The 24,979-nt window shown below is 37.6% G+C and overlaps 2 protein-coding genes across 2 annotated transcripts; one reads left to right on the top strand and one right to left on the bottom strand.

Annotated features, from left to right (window-relative positions):
• Window positions 1-1,013: 1,013 nt before the first annotated feature.
• Window positions 1,014-10,526, bottom strand: LOC121728327 (trypsin, alkaline A-like). The gene is made up of 4 exons (XM_042116485.1): window positions 10,304-10,526; window positions 9,276-9,471; window positions 7,693-7,948; window positions 1,014-1,334 (listed from the first exon to the last, which is right to left on the bottom strand). Exons 1-4 carry the CDS (start codon window positions 10,353-10,355, stop codon window positions 1,026-1,028), a joined length of 813 nt encoding a protein of 270 aa, XP_041972419.1. The 5' UTR covers window positions 10,356-10,526; the 3' UTR covers window positions 1,014-1,025.
• A 4,866-nt stretch (window positions 10,527-15,392) lies between these two features.
• Window positions 15,393-24,938, top strand: LOC121728169 (alpha-tocopherol transfer protein-like). The gene is made up of 7 exons (XM_042116293.1): window positions 15,393-15,555; window positions 16,345-16,495; window positions 18,233-18,350; window positions 19,042-19,176; window positions 19,634-19,847; window positions 24,497-24,667; window positions 24,863-24,938. The coding sequence occupies exons 1-6, from the start codon at window positions 15,393-15,395 to the stop codon at window positions 24,649-24,651; spliced, it is 936 nt and encodes a 311-aa protein (XP_041972227.1). The 3' UTR covers window positions 24,652-24,667; window positions 24,863-24,938.
• Window positions 24,939-24,979: the final 41 nt, after the last annotated feature.

Here is a 24,979-nt window from a genome sequence, read left to right on the forward strand (position 1 = left end):
TTTTGCCATGGTTTTGCCCATTGAGATAATGGTTTTGCCAATGCAATGCTGCAAATAATGCAATTTTAACTCGTGTTGCTAGTTTTAATTTTACAGAACTAGCTATTCAACAGCAAAATATTATGATTATTATGTCTTAGCTATTTATTATAAGTTCCACCTGTAGTAAGAGCATAGAACTACAAATAATCTGTAACGTGTTTTTTAGTTCTTATAATAAACTAGTTGTTGCCCGCGACTTCGTCCGCGTCAACATAATAATAATAAAGATGATTTTCCCCATTTTAGGCTTATCTCCCCAAAGGGTAAATGATTCAAGAGTTCTGTACAGCACCTTCGGAACCAGGATATTATACTTCGGTGCAAATCCATACTTTTTGGTAGTATGTGCTTGAAATCCTTTAGAAAAAGTTCCCGTTGATATCTCATGAAATGCATCATAAGATCATCACTTTTGTTATCACATTGTTACTAAATTCGGACTACATCTTATATAAAAACAAAATAATTTTTACATAGTACGGTCTACAAACGGCGGAGTTATCCGCAAAGAAATATGAAAAATTAAAATATATCCTCCTCCTTTTTGGAAGTCGGTTAAAAAAGTAGCCTAAGTTACTCCTTACTACATCAGCTATCTGCCAAAAAAAGTCCCGTCAAAATCGCTCCAGTCATTTCAAAGATTAGCCGGAACAAACAGACAGACATACAGACAGACAAAAATTTTAAAAATTGTTATTTTGGTGTATTTACCGTCTAAATATTCATATGCATGTAGTAAAAAACGGTTATTTCAATATTACAAACAGACACTCCAATTTTATACGTAATTCTTTTGTTATTTTTCTTAAATCTACTCACTATCTCAAATTCACGCACACTTTATGTGAGCAGCATACAGTATAGCTTGGCGGCTGCAGACACTGCCACTTGCTAGTCGAACGACCGAATTTATCTTTAACCGGTCTTATTACACTCAACGCCTTCACCAGTTTTAGTATAAAAACAACCATGTACCAATAAATTTATTTATTAGTAGTAATAGTTTTAATGATCCAGTCCGTATAATGGGAGATCTTGGTGTATACGCCGGGGTACATGCGGAATCCGCACGCGTAGCCAAACGACACTAGGCCGACGACGACGCCGCGGTATATGAGGGGTCCGCCGGAGTCGCCGAAGCAGCCGTCGACGCCGTCGACATCTGTGCGGCCGGCGCACAGCATGGAGGTGGTGATGACGGCGCCGATGCTGCTGTACAGCATCTTGCACTGCTCGTTGTCGATGGACAACATGTTCGTGTATTGGAGCTGGTCAGGCTGCGGCCCGTCTCTCTGGAAGATTATTGTTATTATCAACGACCTCTCTTCCAATGCTGAGTGCAGACACATCAGACCACCTCTCTTCGCTACTGCCGGCCTGGCCCTTTGACACTGCGATACTAATGTTATTATGGATCATGTGATCCGTTTATTCTATCTAGTCATCTAGTACTTATTATAAATTCTAAAGTTTCTGATTGTCTCTTGTCTCTACACGCTAAACCGATTTTCCTGGGAAAGGACGTAAGATAATAATTTGTACCTATTCCGGGAAATTCTTCGCAATTAACTAATTTCGACACAAAGATGTTGCGGCAACATAATATTATTTAAAGTCAATTTCAGTTTCAGTTGCCAAAAAGCACGTTTAGGATCAATTCAGACCGTAACGCGACGCGTAGATGCATTTCTAAATTTGTATGGATTGGCCATCTACTTGCTTCCTTAACGCTTTAGAAGATACAGTTAAATCTATAAAAACAACAAATATAGTTTTAATAGGCGATATAAATATCGATTTAAAACCCGGTAACACTGATAGGAACAGTAACTCATACCTAAATATGATCAGCGAACTAGGTTTTTTGCCAGCCCATACATATCCAACAAGATTTAACAATTGTTTAGATCATGTGATGGCTAAGACTATATTACCAACCTCTGTCTTTGTTATGAATTCCACCGTTACTGACCATAATTCTATTTTAGTTAATGTAACCCTTAATAATAAACGCCAATCACAGCGTCCTTCTCTAATAGAAAAAATAACTTTAGTGAAGCAGTTAAATGTGTTGAACCGTCTGATTTTACTTTTATGGCGCACATGCATGATGCTGAATCAGCTGCAAACAAATTTGTAGAAATTTTATTTTCGGCTATAAAAACAAATTCTAAAGAGATCCAGGTACCCAGGCGTAAAAATTCTCTTAAGCCCTGGATAACGCCTGGACTACTCCGCTGTATCCGTCATCGGTATAAGCTGCACCTTAATCTAAAATTAAGTACCTTGGTGTCGAGTTAGATAGTAGACTGAGTTGGCTTCCTCACATTGAGCTCTTAATAGCTCGCACGCGAAAATTAATTTGGACCTTTAAAAGATTGCGCTATGTTGGTGAGTTCGAATTACTCCGCACTGTTTACTACGCCCTAGGTCAATCGGTTATCGGATACTGTGTGAGCGTATGGGGTGGAGCATGTAAGACACATCTGATACAACTTGAAAGAGCCCAAAGGTCTTTATTAAAAGTAATGACCTTTAAACCCTTTAGGTTTTCGACTGCACTTTTATACAAGCAATGTCAACTGCTCACAATCAGACAATTATTTGTTTACAACATTATAGTCCAACAGCACGTCCACACCTCTTATAATCCAGAAATATGCACAAATAAACGTCGCATACCTAATGTACTTCCCGTAGTGGATTTCCGTACAACATTAGCAAGACGACAACGCGCTTACCTCTCCGCCTATCTCTATAATAAAATAAATAAAAAGTTCAAGTTCTACCCCCTTCCAGTTCATGAGTGCAAATCAATTCTGAGATCTTGGCTCTTATCATTAAACTATGAGGAAACATAAGACTAAGACAATAGTTGATAAACGTTTAGAATAAATGAAACTACATACCTGCTCTGATTGTCAAAATCACAATACATCATAAATTATTTATAGTATATTGTTGCGTGTACATATTTATTATATCGATTTTAATACACTTGCGTGCAAAAAAATCGACCCACCCCGCGCATTTCTATTCAAGTCGCTATATCTTAAAAAGTTATAGTTATTTATTACTTCTTTTTATTAATAATGCGAGTTTTTATTAGTAATATGATAGGAAATGTGTACGTTTACTCTACATTTTCATTTCCAACATGCTTGACTACAAACGACACAAATCACTAAGCACCCCCGTCACTCAGTTTTTTAATCGTTAATTGAACGGTTTTATGTTGTATGAAAAATCGGTCAAATCTTATTGTTTTTGTTTTGTCTCGATTTTTATTGATTTCTTGTTCATTTAACTTCATTTTAAACGTAATTTCTTTGTGGCGAAATGGATATTACTCCAAATAAAGCCTCTCAAGCAAGGGCTTTGCTAAGAGCTGAATTTAGACAACGAGTTGTGGCTAGAAGTCTTAATTTAAGTCGAACTTCGGTTACAAGAGTATACCGATGTATTCTAGAGACTCTAAACTTTACCATGCGACCATGTTCAGGAAGACATTGGGCTACATTTGAACGTGATGACCGTTTTAAGGTGTCAACGTCCTTGCGGAATCGACATCTCATTTCAGTTCAAGTGCAACGACGGCCAAGAGAAGTCGGATGAGTTACAGTAATTGAGTAGACTGTACGACGAAGACTTGCAGGCAGCTGTTTGACTTCACAAAAACTCGCTAACGGTCCAAAATTAGCCCCAGCACACAGTCAAGCGCTGCTTAGTTTCGCACGTTCTCATGTTGATTTTTCATTGGAGCAATGGCGGGTCGTGCTCTTTTCTGATGAAAGCTAAATCATTAGGGTAATAGGTGGCACTATGAGCTATTGAAATCAATTTGTTAGTGTTTTTACAAGAAAGATGTCATTAATCGCCTACTGAAATGTTATGTCAAACTGACCGGTTTTTGTTCTAAGGCTGTAGAATTAGTAAACAATTTACAATTACAATAACTATAGCAATAATTAAATCCTTATTGAACCACCATATTGATCATAAGGAGAGAGGTGGGTCGATAAAATCGACCCACCTCCCTCCTTATGATTCAAATGGTAATAACTCAAGAAATATAATACTAATTATATTTCTTGAGTTATTACCGTTTGAATCATAAGGAGAGAGGTGGGTCGATTTTTTTGCACGCAAGTTTATATATTTTATTTTATACAAGTAAGTTTATAATAAGTACTTACTACAGTTTGGAGTTTGTAACAAAAAATGTTAGCTTAAACTTTTTATTAATAGGATTTTAGTAACTTGTATTAGTTATTTATCGCACGCTGAGAACGAAAGTGACCGATATCAAAATTTTGGTTAAATGAGTTAAATATACAGAATGACTTAAAAAAGTACAATCTATCATACTTATAATAGAAAACTGGCTAATTATGGTAAGAAAAGGATAGAGCTATATTTCGGTCTCTTTGTCACTCAAGCATTCTCGCCCCCCGCGCCCGAATCAAAGTGACGAAATCAGTGTTGCACCGTGAGTTGTCGTAGCAGGACGTTACAAGTTTAGTACCGCAGTGACCGATTACGCCTTGAGTCTGTTTATTTGTCAATGTTGGAGGTAAGTTACGTTACAATTTATATTCATAAACTGACCGATTTAGATTTAGGTCCCTTTTATGTTTTGTGTATTAGCAATTCCAGTGGCATATGTCAAATTTGGTCACCTATTTATTAAGAAATTAGTCTAAGTGATGGTCCCATTTTGAAACAGGTCTGTTTAGTTATAAGTATACTCTTAAATATTTTGTGCTATTCAAAAGAAAGTCTGTTTAATATTTTCAAGTTTGCAAATTGTTTTTCATAAACACTTTGGACATAACGGACAGACAGTTGAGAACCGTTAAGAGTAAAACCAATAGCCATGGTATCGTAGAGCCTGAGGGTAGAGGAAAGCATGACAACAAAAAGAGGGTAGACCCTGAATTGCTCCAAAGCATCAGGAAACACATAGAGTCCATACCGAGGGTAGGATCTCACTATTTAAGAGCTACTTCAAGTAGGGAGTACATATCTGACAGCAAAACTATAAGGGACCTCTGGACTGATTTTAACAATGATCAAAAAGAAAAAAGTCTGCCACAGTGCGACTATTGGTTATACTTGAACACTTTTAACAAAGACTTCAATATAAGTTTTTTTCAGCCGAAAAAAGACAGGTGTGAAACGTGTGTTGCGTACGAACTTGCTCCCGAAAGTAACAAAACACTGCTCAAGCCGAACTATGATAAACACCTCCAAGAAAAAGAGCTTTGTCGCCAAGAAAAACGGACAAACCGACGAAACATTGACGAGACCCACATTTGCGCAATTTATGATTTACAGTCCGTCATGTTATGTCCCAGTCCAAGTTATTTTTACTATTCTTAAAAAATAAACTGTCTTGATTTCACAATAACAGAATTAAAAAATGCGGAAGAGGATAAAGAGACGTTTACTGTTATTTTTGGGACGAGACCCAGGGACAAAGGGGAGCCAATGAAATAGGCTCATGTATTTTTGATTACTTACGAACTCTTAGCGCAAAAAACGCAGATAAAAAGTTACAGTAACTTTTTATTCTGACAACTGCACTGGCCAGAACAAAAATAAAGTTATAGCTAGTTTATATTCATACGCTGTCGCTCATTTTGGTAACATCGAAAGTATAACCCATAAGTATCTAATAAAAGGGCACACCCAAAATGAAGCAGATAATGTGCATAGTTTGATTGAAAAAGAAATCAAGAAGAACGAAAAAGCAGGGCCTATATACATACCAGTTCAATTTGCTACCTTGATCAAAAGCGCTCGGAAGTCTGGACAACCTTTCATAGTCAAAGAAGTTAATTATGAATTCTTCTTAAATCTCAAACTACTTCAGGAGCAGTGGGGATACAACTTTAAGGAAAACCTCCATAAAGAAACAGTTTTGTGGAATGATCTTAAAGTACTTAAATTTGATAAGGCGGAGATGTTTCACTTTTATTACAAAACATCATACTCCGATGAGATTTTTTCTCAAATTGACATGAGGAATAAACGTAAAAAAATGATGGGTTTCAAAGAAATTGTACTTGAACAGCTATATGAGCATACAGTTGAGTTAAAAGAAAATAAAAGAAAAGATCTCAAAGATTTAGTCAGAAAAATTTAATACCTACTATTTACGCCAGTTTTTATAATACTTTGTGAGTAACTAAACTTAAAAATAATAATAAATAACCTGGATACATACGAGTATTAAGTGCTTATTATTAGGAGTAATATTAAAATATAAAATTTAAAGTGGTATTACTATGTCATACTCAAAAAGAAAAATCTGAATTAGTGTATTAAGCAGAGTTTAATTAAAATGATTTGATGACTATGTCTACAAGACTGTTTAAACTGATAAGTTAGTGCTAATAATACAATTAATTTAAGAATTACTTATCTAAACCAGTGAAAACAGTAGGTAGGTACTCATTGTTTTGTTTATCTGAGTTAGTGTATTAAGCAGAGTTTAATTAAAATTATTTGATTTGGTAATACAACCGAATTGTAATTACAAAACTGTACTAAGTACTATGTTAGACTGATAAGTTAGTGCTAATAACGGCATATTGTTGAATTCGATAAATACTTTATTGTTGTTACAGAAATATTATCGTGATAGATGTTACCTATGTTATATTTAGGAATTACTATCGAAACCAGTGAAAGCATGGTTTGGTTAATGTTGTCATTTGTTTAGCCTTGTTTCCTACCAATTTTTGATACGATTTTGATATTATTTTGTTTAGTGTGATGATTACAGGTTCCTATTTTGTCTAAGAAGTGATTTAATAAATGCCATTTAACTCTACTTCACTGTCTTATTCGGCTCTTTTGAGAAAATATACAAAATGATAAGAGGGAAACTGACAGATTTTTAGAAATAACCTTTTTTTCTTAAGCAATATTATAAATGAACAGACCTTTACCTAAAAAGGTCAGTAGACATAAAGAAACTTCTAATACTAAAATGACCTATTTTTCCGAGTTTTTTTTCAAGCGCTATTTTATATAGGAAAATAATATTATTTGGCATAAAATATTTTGTATATCTAAAGCTATTAAGTCAAACAATATAATGCAAAAGAAATTTATAACTTTCGTAATCATGTTTTAGTGTCATCGTAAAATGAACAGAAAATGCTTAGTCCCACAGACATTTTTTCGTCTTTTCCCAAAAATTGCCAATTTCGAGTTGAGTCACTTTCGTTCTCAGCGTGCGTTATGTTAGTCGTAATTTTAAAACAAGACCTAAACGACTAAACTTTGTTTTAAAGTATTTAATAACTTTATAATTTATCCATTTTAAACATATTTATACACCAATTTCATACATTTAGAAATATAGTGCACTGTTCAATTAAAATTAAAACTATTTTCCGTTTGTTAAACAAAAATATTATTGGGAGAAGCCACTGACTCCTAAGATACAGGCATTGCCTAGTTTGGGAGTCAGAGTCTTCATAGGATCTTGTAAAAATGTTTGAGTTAAATAAAGATTATTATTATTATTATTATCTACGCGTCGCCTTGCGGTCTGAATTGATCCTAAAAAAGCATTTTGCCAATAGCTTTATTTTAGCTTTATATTAACTATTTATTAGGGTGTCTTCTTTGACTTACATAGGTAGAACCCCAACCGATGAGGGTGCACACAGAATTTTCTGGCAGCTCAGTTCCCTCCTTGATGATAGTCGCTTGTCCCACATATCGACTGAAGGTAATCTTCTTGGCGACCACCACTACAGCTATGTCGTTCATATAGTAGTACTTGTCGAAACTGTAGTGTTGTATGATCTTCTTCACTTTGTGGACAACACCGCCGTGGCTTCGGTACGATGACCCCACTCTGACCTTCCAATATTGCGGTAGAGTGAAACTGAAAATATAGTTACGATTTTTTTTTATGAAATAAGGGGGCAAACGAGCTATCGGGTCACCTGATGCAAAGCAACTTCCGTCGCCCGTGGACACTCGCAGCATCAGAAGAGCTGCAGGTGCGTTGCCGGCCTTTTAAGAGGGAATGGTGTAATAGGAGGGTAGCGAAGGGAAGGGAATAGGGGAGGGTAGGGAAAGGAATAGGGTAGGGGATTGGGCCTCCGGTAAACTCACTCACTCGGCGAAACACAGCGCAAGCGCTGTGTTTCACGCCGGTTTTCTGTGAGAACGTGGTATTTCTCCAGTCGAGCCGGCCCATTCGTGCCGAAGCATGGCTCTCCCACATATAAAGTTAGTTTTAGTAGTTACTTTAGACTTCTGTTTCTCTCATTTAATAATTATTAAAAAAGTTACTGTTGAGCGCTGCTACTTTTACAGTTAATATAAGGGACACATGCCTACAGCTCTATAGTATACACCATTAAGCATTATAGGTAACTTTGTTTTATTACACCCTCATTATTTTAATCAGTGTTCATTGTTCATAATATGGAGATCACAAGGTCACTTAAATGGCGGTAAGTGGTTACTAAACGTCAACCAATTCCTCCTCAACTCGAGGTTACTTCTTCTATTCACTTCCTCCGCAGATCCTCTCTGTAGTCGAAGCAGTGCGCGGTGGATATGACGCGCCGCGACGTCAGTATGACGCCGGCGCAGTACTGCTCGTAACGGCCGTCGTCCCAGGCGTCCAGCTGTCACAATCATACTCACTTTCTCCGCAGATCCTCTCTGTAGTCGAAGCAGTGCGCGGTGGATATGACGTGCCGCGACGTCAGTATGACGCCGGCGCAGTACTGCTTGTAGCGGCCGTCGTCCCAGGCGTCCAGCTGTCACAATCATACTCACTTCCTCCGCAGATCCCTTCTGTAGTCGAAGCAGTGCGCGGTGGATATGACATGTCGCTACGTCACTCGTCAGTATGACGCCGGCGCAGTACTGCTCGTAGCGGCCGTCGTCCCAGGCGTCCAGTTGTCACAATCATACTCACTTTCTCCGTAGATCCTCTCTGCAGTCGAAGCAGTGCGCGGTGGATATGACGTGACGCGACGTCAGTATGACGCCGGCGCAGTACTGCTCGTAGCGGCCGTCGTCCCAGGCGTCCAGCTGTCACAATCATATTCACTTCCTCCGTAGATCCTCTCTGCAGTCGAAGCAGTGCGCGGTGGATATGACGTGTCGCTACGTCACTCGTCAGTATGACGCCGGTGCAGTACTGCTCGTAACGGCCGTCGTCCCAGGCGTCCAGTTGTCACAATCATACTCACTTCCTCCGCAGATCCTCTCTGTAGTCGAAGCAGTGCGCGGTGGAGATGACGTGTCGCGATGTCAGTATGACGCCGGCGCAGTACTGCTCGTAGCGGCCGTCGTCCCAGGCGTCCAGCAGCATCTGCGCGATGATGGGGTACTGCTGGATGACCGCTGGTGAGCCGTTTAGCACGCGCGTGTAGTACTGGCAGGTGGCTGGAAAATGGCAGTTACCGTGCGTTATATTTTAAGTAGGTGAGGAGAAAAAAAAATTACAAAATGAAGCCGACAGAAAAATGTGCAGAAGAAAAAAAATTGCCCTGAAATGTTAGGGAGACGGAAAAAACCTTTATGGCATTTTATGGTGATACAAATGCGCTCCTCAGATACTATAGCTGGGCATTCTCAAAGTGTCATCCGCGGAGCAGGGCAGGTTTATATTTTGCCCGCCCCCATGTAGGTACCACAGACAGTGGCGGATTTACCAATAGGCTAAGTGGGCTGGAGCCTAGGGCGGCAGATTTAGAGGGGCGGCAAATTTTGCTCCATTTTTTATCTTACAGAAATAAAAAATCCCACCAAAACATTTCTTGTAAAATATTGCCGAGACGACCACTTATGGTTTACGGTTTACCCTGTGAAAAAGGTCTGAAAATATGAGGTCTCATGTAGAGCCAAGCTTCTGAATCTACACGGCCTAACTCTAACCCTAACTTAAACAAATTCTACATACCAGGAAATATGTATGGCTTTGCCGTTTCGCTACCGCACAGGGTGAAACCTCGTGTGGTCGTCTTAGCAAAAAATTTCAATAAATGGTTTTGGTGGGATATGATTGTGAAATAAACTAACGTATTGAATTTCAAAGGTCAGTTATAGGGGCGGTAAACAATTGAAAAGCCACACCACCCACCACAGACATAGATCAAGATCTATGTCTGTGGTAGGTACGAACTCTGCCGCCATTCTAGGTCGCTGCCGCCCATTTATCTAATTGGATTTTTGACAACAGCTACCAGTATTTTTCTTAACGAGTCATTATACTTACAGAAAACAAAGCTCACGCATATTATCAAGCACTGAAACACTTTTGTGAACATGTCTTTGGCAAAAATCCGTAAACAATCACATCCACTATTTTATTAGGGATTTTCTTAGTTCACTTTTTACGCTGTTCAATTTTCTAACTTTTCAGTTTTATATCACATCTTCCTCACCGGTAACAAAATAATTGTAGAATGTGATTTCACTACAACACAGCTTGGATGAGTGATGAGTAGCCATCAACTGAGCTTTTACTCAGTAAAAGGGAACTTTCAACTATTCAATATTATTTTGTAGCTCGTTCGCAAACTCTTGATACGTGCTGACTGCAGCTAATAGGCTATATTGATATATTGTGTTAAAATTATAAGCAAGTCGTCTCTCACCCCAGTTTAGGTATAGTATTTAAATCTTTATACGACTTATCCTTATATTTTTATCTTTCTATTTTTTGGCCCCTTTACAATAAGCCTGGGAGTTTTGCATATTTTATGGGAATTTCTCATAAATATGCAAAACTGAAAACAAAATAGATAAAACCTTTACTCACCCAAAATATTGGACGTTCACTCATTTGGTCTGAAATTCGTTAATAACATTTCAAAACTTTATAAACTCACCTGATGAAAACCAACTTCCGTCGCCCATGGGCACTCGCAGCATCAGAAGAGCTGCAGGTGCGTTGCCGGCCTTTTAAAAGGGAATAGGGTAAAAATAATTAATTAATAACAAAAATAAGCCCTGAATATAACACAATTTATTATAATGAATGCAATAAGCAATACTGTATATATTTCATAATTATTTCCTACATGGTCTATAAGTTTATGAGAAAATATAATTGGACAATACAATATTATAGAAGCTACATAATATTATAGGGTTACCAAAATATATTTCATATTTATAGAAAAATCATTTTTTCATGTTATATAGATTTATAAGCACACGCCCACTCTCCCTCGTCAAACAACTCAAAATATTAAGGCATGTAGAGCGCTTTATAACATATTATAATGACCATAGACCGTTGTAGCTCAGAGCCAAGCATCAATCACATTCCGCACTCCGCACATAAGGATACAGTTACAACTGGGTACAAATGATGTGTGTAGTGTGAGCTCATTTTTAGGGTTCCGTACCCAAAGGGTAAAAGGGAAGGGTAGGGAAGGGAAAAGGGTAGGGGATTGGGCCTCCGGTAAACTCACTCACTCGGCGAAACAAAGCGCAAGCGCTGTTTGACGCCGGTTTTCTGTGAGCCCGTGGTATTTCTTCGGTCGAGCCGGCCCATTCGTGCCGCCCACTCTCCCACGTCAAGCAACTCAAAATATTAAGGCATGTAGAGCGCTTTATAACATATTATAATGACCATAGACCGTTGTAGCTCAGAGCCAAGCATCAATCACATTCCGCACTCCGCACATAAGGATACAGTTACAACTGGGTACTAATGATGTGTGTAGTGTGAGCTCATTTTTAGGGTTCCGTACCCAAAGGTTAAAAACGGGACCCTGTTACTAAGACTTCGTTGCCTGTCCGTGTGTCGGTCCGTCCGTCCGTCTGTCTGTCTCCAGGCTGTAACTCAAGAACGGTAATAGCTAGAGAGTTGAAATTTTTACAGATTATGTATTTCTGTTGCCACTATACCAACAAATACTAAAAACAAAATTAATTAATTATACATACAACATACGTGATTTTTTAACAATTTTTGCTCGATATCAATATTCAATGATGACAACAGCACCCAAAATACTCAGTTACAAATACTTCAATAATTAATTATAAAATTTATATAAAACTAGCTGTTGCCCGCGACTTCGTCCGCGTTAGTATAGTAGATCACGTCCCAAGTATTATTTATTGTACAAAAATATTCAATGTACAGCATTGACTTTCCTACGATTTTATTATATATATAGATGTTCCGCGCGGCTTGGTTTGCGTAATTTAGGAAGTTCACGCAACTGTACATTTTTCCGCAAAAAAATAGCCTATGTCCCTTATCGTGCTCTATTCTTCATGTTTGGCAAATAGCATAAAAATTGCTCCAGTAGTTCTTAAGAATCTTAAGATAATAAGCAATTTCATAAAATTTCCCCCGTTTTTTCCACATTTTACTCTATTTCTTCGCTCCTATTAGTCATAGAATAATAAAATATAACCTATGGCCTTTCTCAATAAATGGGCTATCTAACACTTAAAGAATTTTTCAAATCGGACCAGTAGTTCCTGAAATTAGCGCGTTCAAATAAGCCCTTTCAAATAATTTCCCCCCGTTTTTTCCACATTTTCCTCTATTTCTTCGCTCCTCTTATACTTAGCGTGATAAAATATAGCCTATAGCCTTCCTCGATAAATGGACTATCCAACAGTAAAAGAATTTTTCAAATCGGACCAGTAGTTTCTGCGATTAGCGCGTTCAAACAAACAAACAAACAAACAAACTCTACCCAATTATAATATTAGTATAGATGACCCTTTACAGCGTATGATTTAAATTAATATTTTTGAAGATATTACAATATTTGAAAAATGCGAGACGTAGCTTTTGTGTCGGTACCGACCAATGCGGGCCACGGGTTGTATAATGAATATGAGTTGAGTTTCAGAACGCGATATTAGGTCCTCCAACGCGCACGCGAATTTGAACTTTATGCAGCGGTAATAAATTACAAATTGACTCTCCATTTTATTTAGAAAACGTTTGTATGGGAAATAGAAAAATGCTGTTTTGAGGATTTTCCCGGCAATTATTCGAATTTTTCTCACCTTTTAAACCTTCCCTAGACCTCCACGAATAATTCAAGACCAAGATAAGATAAATCCGTTCAGCCGTTCTCGAGTTTTAGCGAGACTAACGAACAGCAATTGATTTTTATATATATAGATAAATAATCAAGGGGGGCTCACATAGAAAAAACACATTTTTTTCCTATTTTTGCTCTATAATGGTACGGAACCTATCGTGCGCGGGTCCAAATCGCACTTGGCCGATTTTTTTTACAATAATTAGGGTCGTCTGTTATGGGCCTTTCGCCCATATCCTTTGTTTGTTGCTTTTACATAATTTTTTCGCGTACCAAGTTTACATTTTCTCTTCATGTACTGTAAGTCCATCACGCCTTTGGACCTTTTAAGTAGGTACATACGAGTAATATTATGTAATATAATATTATGTCAGCTCATGTTATTTGCTTATACTTGTAGGTAACTCCACTGGGGTCTGGTATTACCGATATTTTACCTCTAATGCCGAATTTCTTACAGCTTTTCGGAAACGATCCCTTTCTCCTGTATCCCTAGCATGCTGCGGACATAAACTTAAGGTGCCGTTCCGATCTTTACTGCGGCAAATCGCGACCGACAAAAATTCAATTAAAATGCCACTTTATGAAACACTAGTATATGTCATAAAGTTGGATATTATTTGAATTTTTAGGACTATCTACTTGTCTATCATAAAGTGGCATTTTAATTGAATTTTTCGGAACGAAAAAAGATCGGAACGGCACCTTAAGTTTATCTCCACAGTTAGTCTATACGGGTCACCAATTAGTTTCGCTCGGGGTCCGTTTTAAGACATGAAATGACCTTCGCGGTCCACACATTTTAAAAAGAAATTATTAATCAAAGTTATTTTCGGAAATTACAAAGGTATTTATTTAGATATCTATGAGATGAGATGAGAATGAATCTCTCTGAAGTTTGGAGTGAAATATTGGTGCAACCTATTGACATTAAATCCTAGAGATGTTGAAGTCCTAAAATGAACGAAGATCATCTTCGAACATGCTTGGTCTGCACACAATGGGTCGGCGGTCCGGATGCGGACCGCGGTTCTCCATTTGGTGACCCCTAGTCTATACTTTCGCATTTCTACTGGTGGCCATGCTAGGGCTACTGGAACTTGAAGTATGAACTTCGTTGGAAGCATAAATGATAAAATATAACAAGTGGGCTTATACGACATTTCCGTCATTGTAGTCTATTTGCGAATCAAGAGGCTTTGTGTTTTTATTTGCACTTTTGCTGGTGCAAATAAAAACACAAAATATAAATCACAAAACATAATTAACGGTGTTTATACAACGCAATTAATTTTAATTTTCGGCAATGAAACCACAACAAAATCTGTTTTTATCCTTGCGAGATATTTAAAGCACAGTGGATCAATACCCACACCTCGCATGTAGCTGTTCTTTTTTTTATGAAATAAGGGGGCAAACGAGCAAAGGGGTCACCTGATGGAAAGCAACTTCCGTCGCCCATGGACACTCGCAGAATCAGAAGAGCTGCAGGTGCGCTGCCGGCTCTTTAAGGGGGAATAGTGTAACCCTCCCCGGGTAGGGATGGAAAGGGAAGGGAATATGGGAGGGTAGGGAAAGGAATAGGGTAGGGGATTTGGCCTCCGGTAAACTCACTCACTCGGCGAAACTGTTTCACGCCAGTTTTCTGTGAGAACGTGGTATTTCTCTGGTTGAGCCGGCCCATTCGTGCCGAATAATTACTTTCCCACGTATGTTGTGCTACCTTAAGGCGCTCCCCCTACGGAGATGCCGTAATTTACCGTTTTTAGAGTATTACAAAATTATAATAAATACACCAATAATCTTCAGTATACGAACATTCCTTTCCACGTTATTAATTTCCTATTTTTGTTTATTATTAATTATTATACAACTATGAATGTCAGCTTTCAATTTTAATAACTTGATGTAATGCAAATGAAAGAGGTAGAGAGATATACTACCTCTTTTTAAACCGACTTCAAAAAAAGAGGTTATTTTACCTGACCGTTATTATGTTTTTAATCTACATTATGTTTACTACCAAGATAATTCACAAACTTGTGAGTTTGCGCAATTTTTGCATAATATAAAAACACGAAAAATAAATCACAAAACACATAAGCGGTGTTACAACGCAATTAATTTTAATTTTCAGCAATGAAAGAAGGTATGAAAATAAATATTTTTATAATAGCTGGTTAAACATTATATAATATTGAATAGGAAATTAAAATTTTATTTTAATATGTGATTTCGAGCACGTTCAAGTAAAATCTCTTTTCGATCTTCATCGTTTTTGCAATGGAGGTGTTACCAAAGAATCCCATCATAGAGTACATTCCTGATACTCTGACTGCTATCAGGAAACAGTATAACCTGGACGGACCGGGGAGAATGAACGAGGCTATAGAGATTCTTGAAGAATGGCTGAAGAAGCAAGAACATTTTGTTGTCAAGACGTTCCGTAAGTACACATTCTTTGAAATATCAGGGTAAGTTCCGACCACAACGCGACGCGTAGATGCATTTCTATTTTCTACATAAATTGTATTGAATTGACAGACTTGCATGACGTCTCAAGCAATTAAAGTCTGTCAAATCCATACAAATTTAGAAATGCATCTACGCGTCGCGTTACGGTCTGAATTGACCCTGTCAAACTCATACAACTCAGTCAAAATTACTGTGGACGCGGTAGTCGGCTGGTATGCGAGTTGCGATATGCGACATGCATGACCAAGTTGTATAATAATATTTATTTTGTCGATTCAGAATTCAGATGATCCCAGAGGGCCTAGACAAGCGGCAAGCGATTATCGTAAAAGCCAACGCCACAAAACGTATAGGATTTGACATTAGTATTCGTTACGCCAGTATTATAGTACTCTGTGGTATTCGCTAGCGAAGCGATGACTTAAGTCAAATCGCAATATTATAATATTTTGTTAGCGTTTACGATAATCGCTTGCCACTTGTCTACTAAGGCTGGTCTTTTATTTTGCTATAACAAGGATATTTATTTGCCCCGTATCCGATGTATCATGTAACAATGTATCTAAGATTACAACAAATAAGTATATAATATAATATGTATAGTTAATATAATATAAAGCGTTTACAATAAATTTTGATATCAAAGATGCACGTCGCTCTGGTCGCCCAGTTATGTATACATAACTGGGCGACCAGAGCGACGTGCATAGATATACTATATATAGTATATCTAGATTTTATTAATACAAATATTCTCCAGCGCGAACCTACCTGGAGAGAATCATCATCAACAACAAAGGCTCGTTAGAAGCATGCAAGAGGAAGCTGGACCGCGCGTGTACCTTTAGAACTCTACTGCCAGATTTTTACGGCAACCTCAGCATCAAAAACTATGAAGCCTACAAAATGTTGTAAGTAATAATAAGAAGGTTTGTTTTTGTTTGCACTGAAAATGCTTTGAAACTAACCCGGTTTCGAAACATACACTGTAGAGTAGACTACTGCTGAATTGCTGCCATTTTGCTCGGAGTCGGAGGAGTCTCGGAGGAGCTTGTAAGTTGTAACGGTTTGCTATTACAAAGTGGCTTAAGAGCTCACCTGACTCTAAAAATCAAACATCGTCCTTCTCTCTTCACACTCACGCCCGTCTTTCATATGCCAGGTGAAAAAGGACGGCGCGGAATCATCGCCGAGTTAGTTTTACTTGAATAAAAGACGAACTGTAATGATTATGAAAAAAGTGTTTTGAGCAAATTTAGGTTTTATCAATACCTTTTTATATATTAAAAAAATATTAAAGAAAAAACAGCAAACTTCGAAGATCCAAGCAAAAATGTGTCTAAAACAAGGTTTTTTGTAAAAAAGAAACTATCGAGTACTTTTTGAGTAATCGTGTTTTCGTCTTGAGCATTTAATCTTTATGAACTGAAGTTACTTGTGTCAAAAAATCAGTTTTCTAGACCTTACAGATTTTGAGATCTAGGTTAATGTATGTAGTCGAGTTAGGGTCATATTATGGGCTCATAAAAACGTGGCTTAGCTATAGCGTTGATCAAGAGAAAGGATAATATTATAGTTAACTTTTGATTGCTTGCGTTTTGCTCGGAGTCGCTTAAAGCGGCAAAATACAATAAAAGTTATAAAAACAACACCAATAGTTACAGTTGTCTTTTATTAGTTGACATATTTATGTGTCCTAGACACGCACAGTATTCAACAATGTAATTGCACAAGGAGCAGTGATTAAAAACTCCTTGATCAATAATTATTTATAATTGTAATGAAATAAATTGTAATTTAACCCACTTACCCAAATTTTTAGATTATTTTATCTATACAGAATGTAACAAAACTAAGTGATAATATTATGTGGTACGTATGGGCAAGCGCCTAAATAGTAGGTAAGGGCGCTTATACTTTTCACGAGTTTCCCCATTACATACAAAAGTGAAGAAAAAATTGGAGTGAAACCTAATATAACAAAACAAAAATTTTGAAAATCGGTTCACAAACGGCGGAGTAGTGGTCGACATCCAAAAAAAAAATATCCACAGCCGAACATATTATATCCTCCTCGTTTTTTGGAAGTCGGTTAAAAATTGGTCTTTCTGCGCTGCTACTTTCAAAGTGAACTTTCAAAGTTCTACGAGGAACACGTACACACCCTAAAGTATTATTACTTACTTTTGTTACACCCTTTATTGGTATAGAATAAATCAACAATAATAAAGAGAAGCATTCGATTAAGAAGTTTAGAATTTTCTTTTGAAATAATATTTACTAATATAATCCATTATATATATTTTTCTATGAAATAAGGGGGCAAACGAGCACCTGATGGAAAGCAACTTCCGTCGCCCATGGACACTCGCAGCATAAGAAGAGCTGTAGGTGCGTTGCCGGCCTCTTAAGAGGGAATAGGGTAATAGGGGAGGGTAGGGATGGGAAGGGAAGGGAATAGGGGAGGGTAGGGAAGGGAATAGGGTAGGGGATTGGGCCTCCGGTAAACTCACTCACTCGGCGAAACACAGCGCAAGCGCTGTTTCACGCCGGTTTTCTGTGAGAACGTGGTATTTCTCCGGTCGAGCCGGCCTGTTCGTGCGGAAGCATGACTCTCCCACGTATAATATTATGCATCTTTCTTGCAGCACAAACGCACTGCTACCTAAGATGACCCCAGACTATGGTAGAGTCATAATTGTAAAGTGTTTCGGGAACAAATTCGAGACTGAGAGACTCATGGATTACTATAAATTCTTCATTTATGTAAGTAGCAAACAATTCTTTCAATCCATATTAATATAATAAATGCGAAAGTGTGTCTGTCTGTCTGTCTGTCTGTTACCTCTTCACGCCCAAACCGCTGAAACGATTTTGCTGAAATTTGGCATGGAGATACTTTGAGACCCGGGAAAGGACATAGGATACTTTTTATCCCGGAAAAATGTACGGTTCTCGCGCGATAAACTAATTTTGGCGCAACGGAGTTGCGGGCGTCATCTAGTTACTAAATACTTATGTATATTTGTAAAAATGTAAAGTAAAATAGCTATTTCGAAAGATGGCCCGGGTTCTTCTAAGTTGAAAAGAAGTTTATATATTTTTTATTTTTTGGTACTATCGTAACAGCTGTAGAGGCCAGCTTTGAATATATTTTAATATTACTCGTAAAGTACAGCAAAGACAAGCCTTATTTCGTATTCTGAGGTGATTATCTGGAAAAATCTGGAAGTTGAAGAAAAGTCTGGAACTTATTCTTCAGTCAAGACCTCTAAACCTAATAATATCAGCTCTGGATTTATGTATAGGCCACGGTGTATAGGTGGCAGCGTCCTAAGGCTTCCTAGGGCGGGCGGCGGCTCCTAGGATGGCGGCAGAGTTCGTACAGAGGGCGGTAAAATTAAAGTGGCATATAAATCCGGCCCTGCCAAATGTAGTCAGCATTTGAACGTTTCAGCTATGCGAGTACGTGCAGGCGCACGACTATATCACGGGTATCAGGTACCTGGTGGACTGCAGGGAGTCCGACATTTTGGAATTTGCCAACGCCTCCAACTTGATCAACTTCAAAAAAATCATGGACGTATCCATCGTAAGAATATTTGTATTTTTTTATTTTTTTTGGACATGCAGATTTCACAGCCGGATATAGCTTTTAGAACCTTCTTAATTTAAGTGAATCCTCCTATTTTCAATTAAGTTTATACTCCTGCTAGTCATTTACCCTATATAATTTCGTCGGGTTATGTCAAGCCTGGCCGATATGTCACGTCAACTCAACCAAATAGCGTAGGACCGACGTCTGCCTTTACATCAATTTCCCTGGTAATACATAATATTACGTACGACAAAAATATTATCTACCTCTATAATAATTATACCATATCGTTCAATTTATGAGCAGTATTGGGTTGGGGATGATAGTCTAGTGCGAAGGAGTCACAATAGATCCTCATGGGTCGCAGTGACATCAGGGCCACAGCGACCTGCCTTCTTAAAAAAAAAATTATACTGACAAATTATTGTACCAGTACACTTACTTATTCTAGGATGGGTACTGCTTCAGAATAAAGGGTCTGCACATAATATCGGAGTCGAAAAGTGTGGACTACTTAGTGATGTTCCTGAAACAAGTGTTCAGCACTAAGATAGCGAGCAGAATACAGTATCACAAGTCCTTGGAGACCATCTATGATGTGTTCCCGAAGGACATTCTGCCTGCGGAGTACGGTGGGAATGATAAGAGTATACCGGAACTTCGTGGTGAGTGAAAAGGATGACGATTTAATAAATGAGGCAGTGTAAGGGTCAATTCAGACTGTAACGCGACGGGTATATGCATTATTACTTATTAGCATGGATTTGACAGACTTCGACGGCATGCAAGGCTGTAAATTCAATACAAATTATTAAGAAATGCATCTACGCGTTGCGGTGCGGTCTGAATTGACCCTTAGGCTGAAGCTTAGGGCCGTGCTACACCGGAATGGCAGCGGCGAGGCGAGCACTTTCAGTGTCATAAGATTCTAAGCTTTGCTTGAGAAATTGCGGTCACGAGCGGCCACGGGCGGTCGTAGATTTTTCAAGCGATACTATGGGCCTCTTTCACCACCTTCAAGTAAAGTGTCGAGTAGACTACTCGCCAGTAACTACATGTGTCAATTTCACGACCCTCGAGTAACACTAACCTAATATTAAACTGTCAAGTAACTTACTTGACACTTCATCTGTCAATTAGCGAGTTTACTTGACGGTTAAAATACAATCACAGATTTTATTTCTCATTGTGAGTTTTGAGTATAGTATTCGTTGGTTTAATTTGCTTATCTCTTATCAGAAATGGATTTATATGATTTAATTAATCACCAATTAGATGAATTGGACCATAATACTTTGCACCTAACATCGAGACCTCGTGACTTTAAATCACGTGTTGATTATTTCATGGACTTAGATGAAACAGATTTTTTGGTTAGATTTCGTCTATCGATGGTAAAAGAGGCCCTATGTATAACAACAATGAAGATAAAGTTTAAAATCATATGACATTCAAAGTGCTCGCCTCGCCGCTGCCATTACGTACACCGCAATGGCTTATTGTTGACTCCATTGACTCAATACGACTGGTAGCGGTAGACTGCGTAACACATTAGTCAGTGTAATTAAATTTTTCCGTTTTCGTGTTTATAATAGAGAAGATACCTATTGTATTTTAAAACAGATACAATTAGCGATAATTTATATTGAGGAAAGTTACTTAATTAAAACTAAAAATTTAGTATACTTATTAATTACTATTTTTAGCAACATTCCGCGAAATAAATTTTATTACGTGGAATATTGCTGAAAATAATAATAATATACTTAAGGGATTTACGCAAAGTAACGCATGATTCTATTAACTAGTTAAAACTACTTAAAAGAGGACGTGATATTTAGATAACTCGGACCTCAGATAATAATCATTTTTAGTTTTTGTTGCATAAATGACAATCACAAAAAACTTCCTCTACCTTAAATTATTAATTAATTCACTATGATGAATGGATAGCATTTGTGTCCTAACTCCTAACCCACAAACATTATTTTTTGTTGAATTTTGAATGCAGTTACGTTCTAAAATTTTACATATCTAACGTAAAAACATAACTGCATTCATAACTCCATACGTAATTTTTGTGGGATAGTACACGAATGCTTAAGAGGATACCACAGCGGCTAGAGAAATGAAAAAAAAGTACGTGTAATATCTATAGCTGTCTCCCTTACCTCAAGCCTATACCGCAGAACGCGATAGAGACAACTGCAGAAAATCCAGAAAATCAACGATTCTTTGTCCCCTGATTCCTTCTCCAAAACTTAACCGATTTAAGTACTTTTTTCATTAAAGATTAAAAAAAGGCTTGAGCTGTGTTCCTACGTTTTGCTTTTTTTGTATAATCTATCCAAATCTGTTTTCTGGACGTTTGAACACAGTGGAAAATCTGGCCATTTTTTTGGGTTTTTGAACGTTTATATCTTATTTAATAATTAAATTATGAAAAAAAAAGAAAACATAGGTACATTGTATTAGTGGCCGTAGATATTCAGGAAAAAAATTATAACTCTACTAGCATTATCCAGGGAGGAAACAGGGGACAACGTTTGTATGGAAAAAATGGCGGTGTGGAATCCTCTTAACAGAAGAGGATACCACAGCGGCTAGAGAAATGAAAAAAAAGTACGTGTAATATCTATAGCTGTCTCCCTTACCTCAAGCCTATACCGCAGAACGCGATAGAGACAACTGCAGAAAATCCAGAAAATCAACGATTCTTTGTCCCCTGATTCCTTCTCCAAAACTTAACCGATTTAAGTACTTTTTTCATTAAAGATTAAAAAAAGGCTTGAGCTGTGTTCCTACGTTTTGCTTTTTTTGTATAATCTATCCAAATCTGTTTTCTGGACGTTTGAACACAGTGGAAAATCTGGCCATTTTTTTGGGTTTTTGAACGTTTATATCTTATTTAATAATTAAATTATGAAAAAAAAGAAAACATAGGTACATTGTATTAGTGGCCGTAGATATTCAGGAAAAAAATTATAACTCTACTAGCATTATCCAGGGAGGAAACAGGGGACAACGTTTGTATGGAAAAAATGGCGGTGTGGAATCCTCTTAACAGAAGAGGATACCACAGCGGCTAGAGAAATGAAAAAAAAGTACGTGTAATATCTATAGCTGTCTCCCTTACCTCAAGCCTATACCGCAGAACGCGATAGAGACAACTGCAGAAAATCCAGAAAATCAACGATTCTTTGTCCCCTGATTCCTTCTCCAAAACTTAACCGATTTAAGTACTTTTTTCATTAAAGATTAAAAAAAGGCTTGAGCTGTGTTCCTACGTTTTGCTTTTTTTGTATAATCTATCCAAATCTGTTTTCTGGACGTTTGAACACAGTGGAAAATCTGGCCATTTTTTTGGGTTTTTGAACGTTTATATCTATACTAATATTATAAATGCGAAAGTATCTCTGTCTGTCTGTCTGTCTGTCTGTCTGTCTGTCTGTCTGTCTGTCTGTCTCGCTTTCACGCCAAAACTACTGAACCGATTGCAATGAAATTTTGTACACAGTTATTCTAGAGTCTGAGAAAGGACATAGGCTACATTTTGATGTGGGAAAATATCTTATTTCCATGAAAATATCGATGAAAATTACTTCGCATTGCGCGTGGCCAGCGCTCATCCCGGGGGTCCTGGGTTCGAGTCCCGCAGGCGGAACAAAAAGTTTTCAATGTTCCTGGGTCTTGGATGTGTATTAAAATAATATTTCAAAAATCTTAAATATATTTTATGTATAATATTATAAAAAATCCAGAAATATATCGACGCGATGCAATGAACATTTTAGTTCTAATACGATTCAACAGATGGCGCTTTTTTTTACTTCGTTGTAACATAGAACTAATCATACTTATTAGTTATTATGTTTTTGTTTATAGTTTTTAATACGTTAGAATATTATGTTTAATAATATTATCACTTGCTATAATAATAATCAATCTATCTTATCTTATAGAAATCCTACTGCATTTCTAAGGAGTTCGAGTGTGTTGTGTTGGCCTATATTCCATCCAGAAAATATTTTTACATTTTAATTCTAATATATGAAAACAGATGGCGCTTTATTTTTTACTTCATTATTATAACAGAACTAATCATACCTACTTTATTATATATTATTGTTTTTATTCATAACTAGCTGTTGCCCGCGACTTCGTCCGCGTGGACTTTAGTTTATAGCGCGCGGTGTCAACAAAATGTGTGTCAAATTTAAAAACTTTTTAAAACCCTGGTAAGTGGTACCCCTCTTAGGGCCGCGCTACACCGGAATGGCAGCGCTGAAAGTGCTCGCCTCGCCGCTGCCATTCCGGTGTAGCGCGGCCCTTAATTAATCAAAATAACCAAAAACAGCTGTGCAGTGTGCACATAATCTGTACTAATATTATGAATGCGAAAGTATCTCTGTCTGTCTGTCTGTCTGTCAGTCTCGCTTTCACGCCAAACGCCAAAACTACCGAACCGATTGTAATGAAATTTTGTATACTGATAGTCTAAAGCCTGAGAAAGGACATAGGCTACTTTTTTACTGGAAAAAAGGGTTGTAAGGGTCGTAAATTTGTTCAAAAAATTCATAATAGATGGCGCCGTGCGTCTTCTACATCGCGCTGACGCTTGCTCAAAAGTCTTTCTATAAGAGGTGGTATCATCTTACAAGTCTCGATTTTTTTCGATTGTTATATCTATTCTACGGTATTAAATAACTCAGTACTTTATCTGTGCAGGCAGTGACGTAACCTTAAGACCAATTTCACCAACGACTGTTAAAGTTAATGCTCGAATTAGTATCACGTTAGCTGTTTCGTTTTTCATATGAATGAAAGAGAAGACAGGATATTTTAACAAGCTGTTAACACTAACAGACGTTGGTGAAATTGGGGCTAAACCTATCAATGATAAATAGTTTATGGGTAAAGTTGTGTAATTGGGGGGCTAAATAAGCTTTAAAATTTGGCATAATATATAAAGTTTAACATACAAAAATGAAGTACTGCACACTGCACAGCTGTATTGATTTAAGGGGTACCAGGGTTTTTTTATAAAAGCTTTTGACACCAATTTTGTTGACATCGCGCGCTATAAACTGAAGTCCACGCGGACGAAGTCGCGGGCAACAGCTAGTCTTATTTAATAATTAAATTATGAAAAAAAAAGAAAACATAGGTACATTGTATTAGTGGCCGTAGATATTCAGGAAAAAAATTATAACTCTACTAGCATTATCCAGGGAGGAAACAGGGGACAACGTTTGTATGGAAAAAATGGCGGTGTGGAATCCTCTTAACAGAATAATTCTTGTGTTCCTTTCAGATGACTTATTTAGGGAGCTGGGTTCGGCGGAGTTCACGCAGTATTTTGAAGATATGAAGAAGGCGCGCACCAACGAGGACAGGCGGCTCGCGGCCAAGTTTAATGAGGAGTATTTGGGACTACCTGGTACCTTTAGGACTTTGAACGTTGATTAAACCTTCGCACACATAAGTGTCTAAACACAATAGGCCGAAAAAACGCGGTCGATGTTCGGCATGATAACGCCTGCAATGTATTTTATATTGCTGATGACACACCATGCCGAAATTACGTTGCGTTATGTTGTATGCGTAGCGCATTGTAAGCGTAAATAATCATGCCGAATTGCGGCCGTGTTAATTCGGCTTAGTGTGTTTATACACTAAGGGTCAATTCAGACCGAACGCGACGCATAGATGCATTTCTAAATTTGTATGGATTTAACTGGTTTGCAAGACGTCCCACACAAATATCTTGCGCGGCATAATCTGATAATCATACTAC

This window comes from Aricia agestis, chromosome 6 (assembly GCF_905147365.1).
Source record: "Aricia agestis chromosome 6, ilAriAges1.1, whole genome shotgun sequence".
In the NCBI taxonomy this organism is placed as follows: Eukaryota; Metazoa; Arthropoda; class Insecta; order Lepidoptera; family Lycaenidae; genus Aricia; species Aricia agestis.

Excerpts from the sequence above, each read along its gene's own strand:
- LOC121728327 (XM_042116485.1), bottom strand. The coding sequence starts at position 10,355 with ATGTTCACAAAAGTGTTTCAGTGCTTGATAATATGCGTGAGCTTTGTT. Across the intron at positions 9,472-10,303 it reads ATGCGTGAGCTTTGTTTTCT|CCACCTGCCAGTACTACACG; the intron begins GTAAGTATAATG and ends GCCATTTTCCAG. Across the intron at positions 1,335-7,692 it reads TCGGTTGGGGTTCTACCTAT|AGAGACGGGCCGCAGCCTGA; the intron begins GTAAGTCAAAGA and ends ATAATCTTCCAG.
- LOC121728169 (XM_042116293.1), top strand. The coding sequence starts at position 15,393 with ATGGAGGTGTTACCAAAGAATCCCATCATAGAGTACATTCCTGATACT. Across the intron at positions 15,556-16,344 it reads TTTTGTTGTCAAGACGTTCC|CGCGAACCTACCTGGAGAGA; the intron begins GTAAGTACACAT and ends AATATTCTCCAG. Across the intron at positions 16,496-18,232 it reads TATGAAGCCTACAAAATGTT|CACAAACGCACTGCTACCTA; the intron begins GTAAGTAATAAT and ends TCTTTCTTGCAG.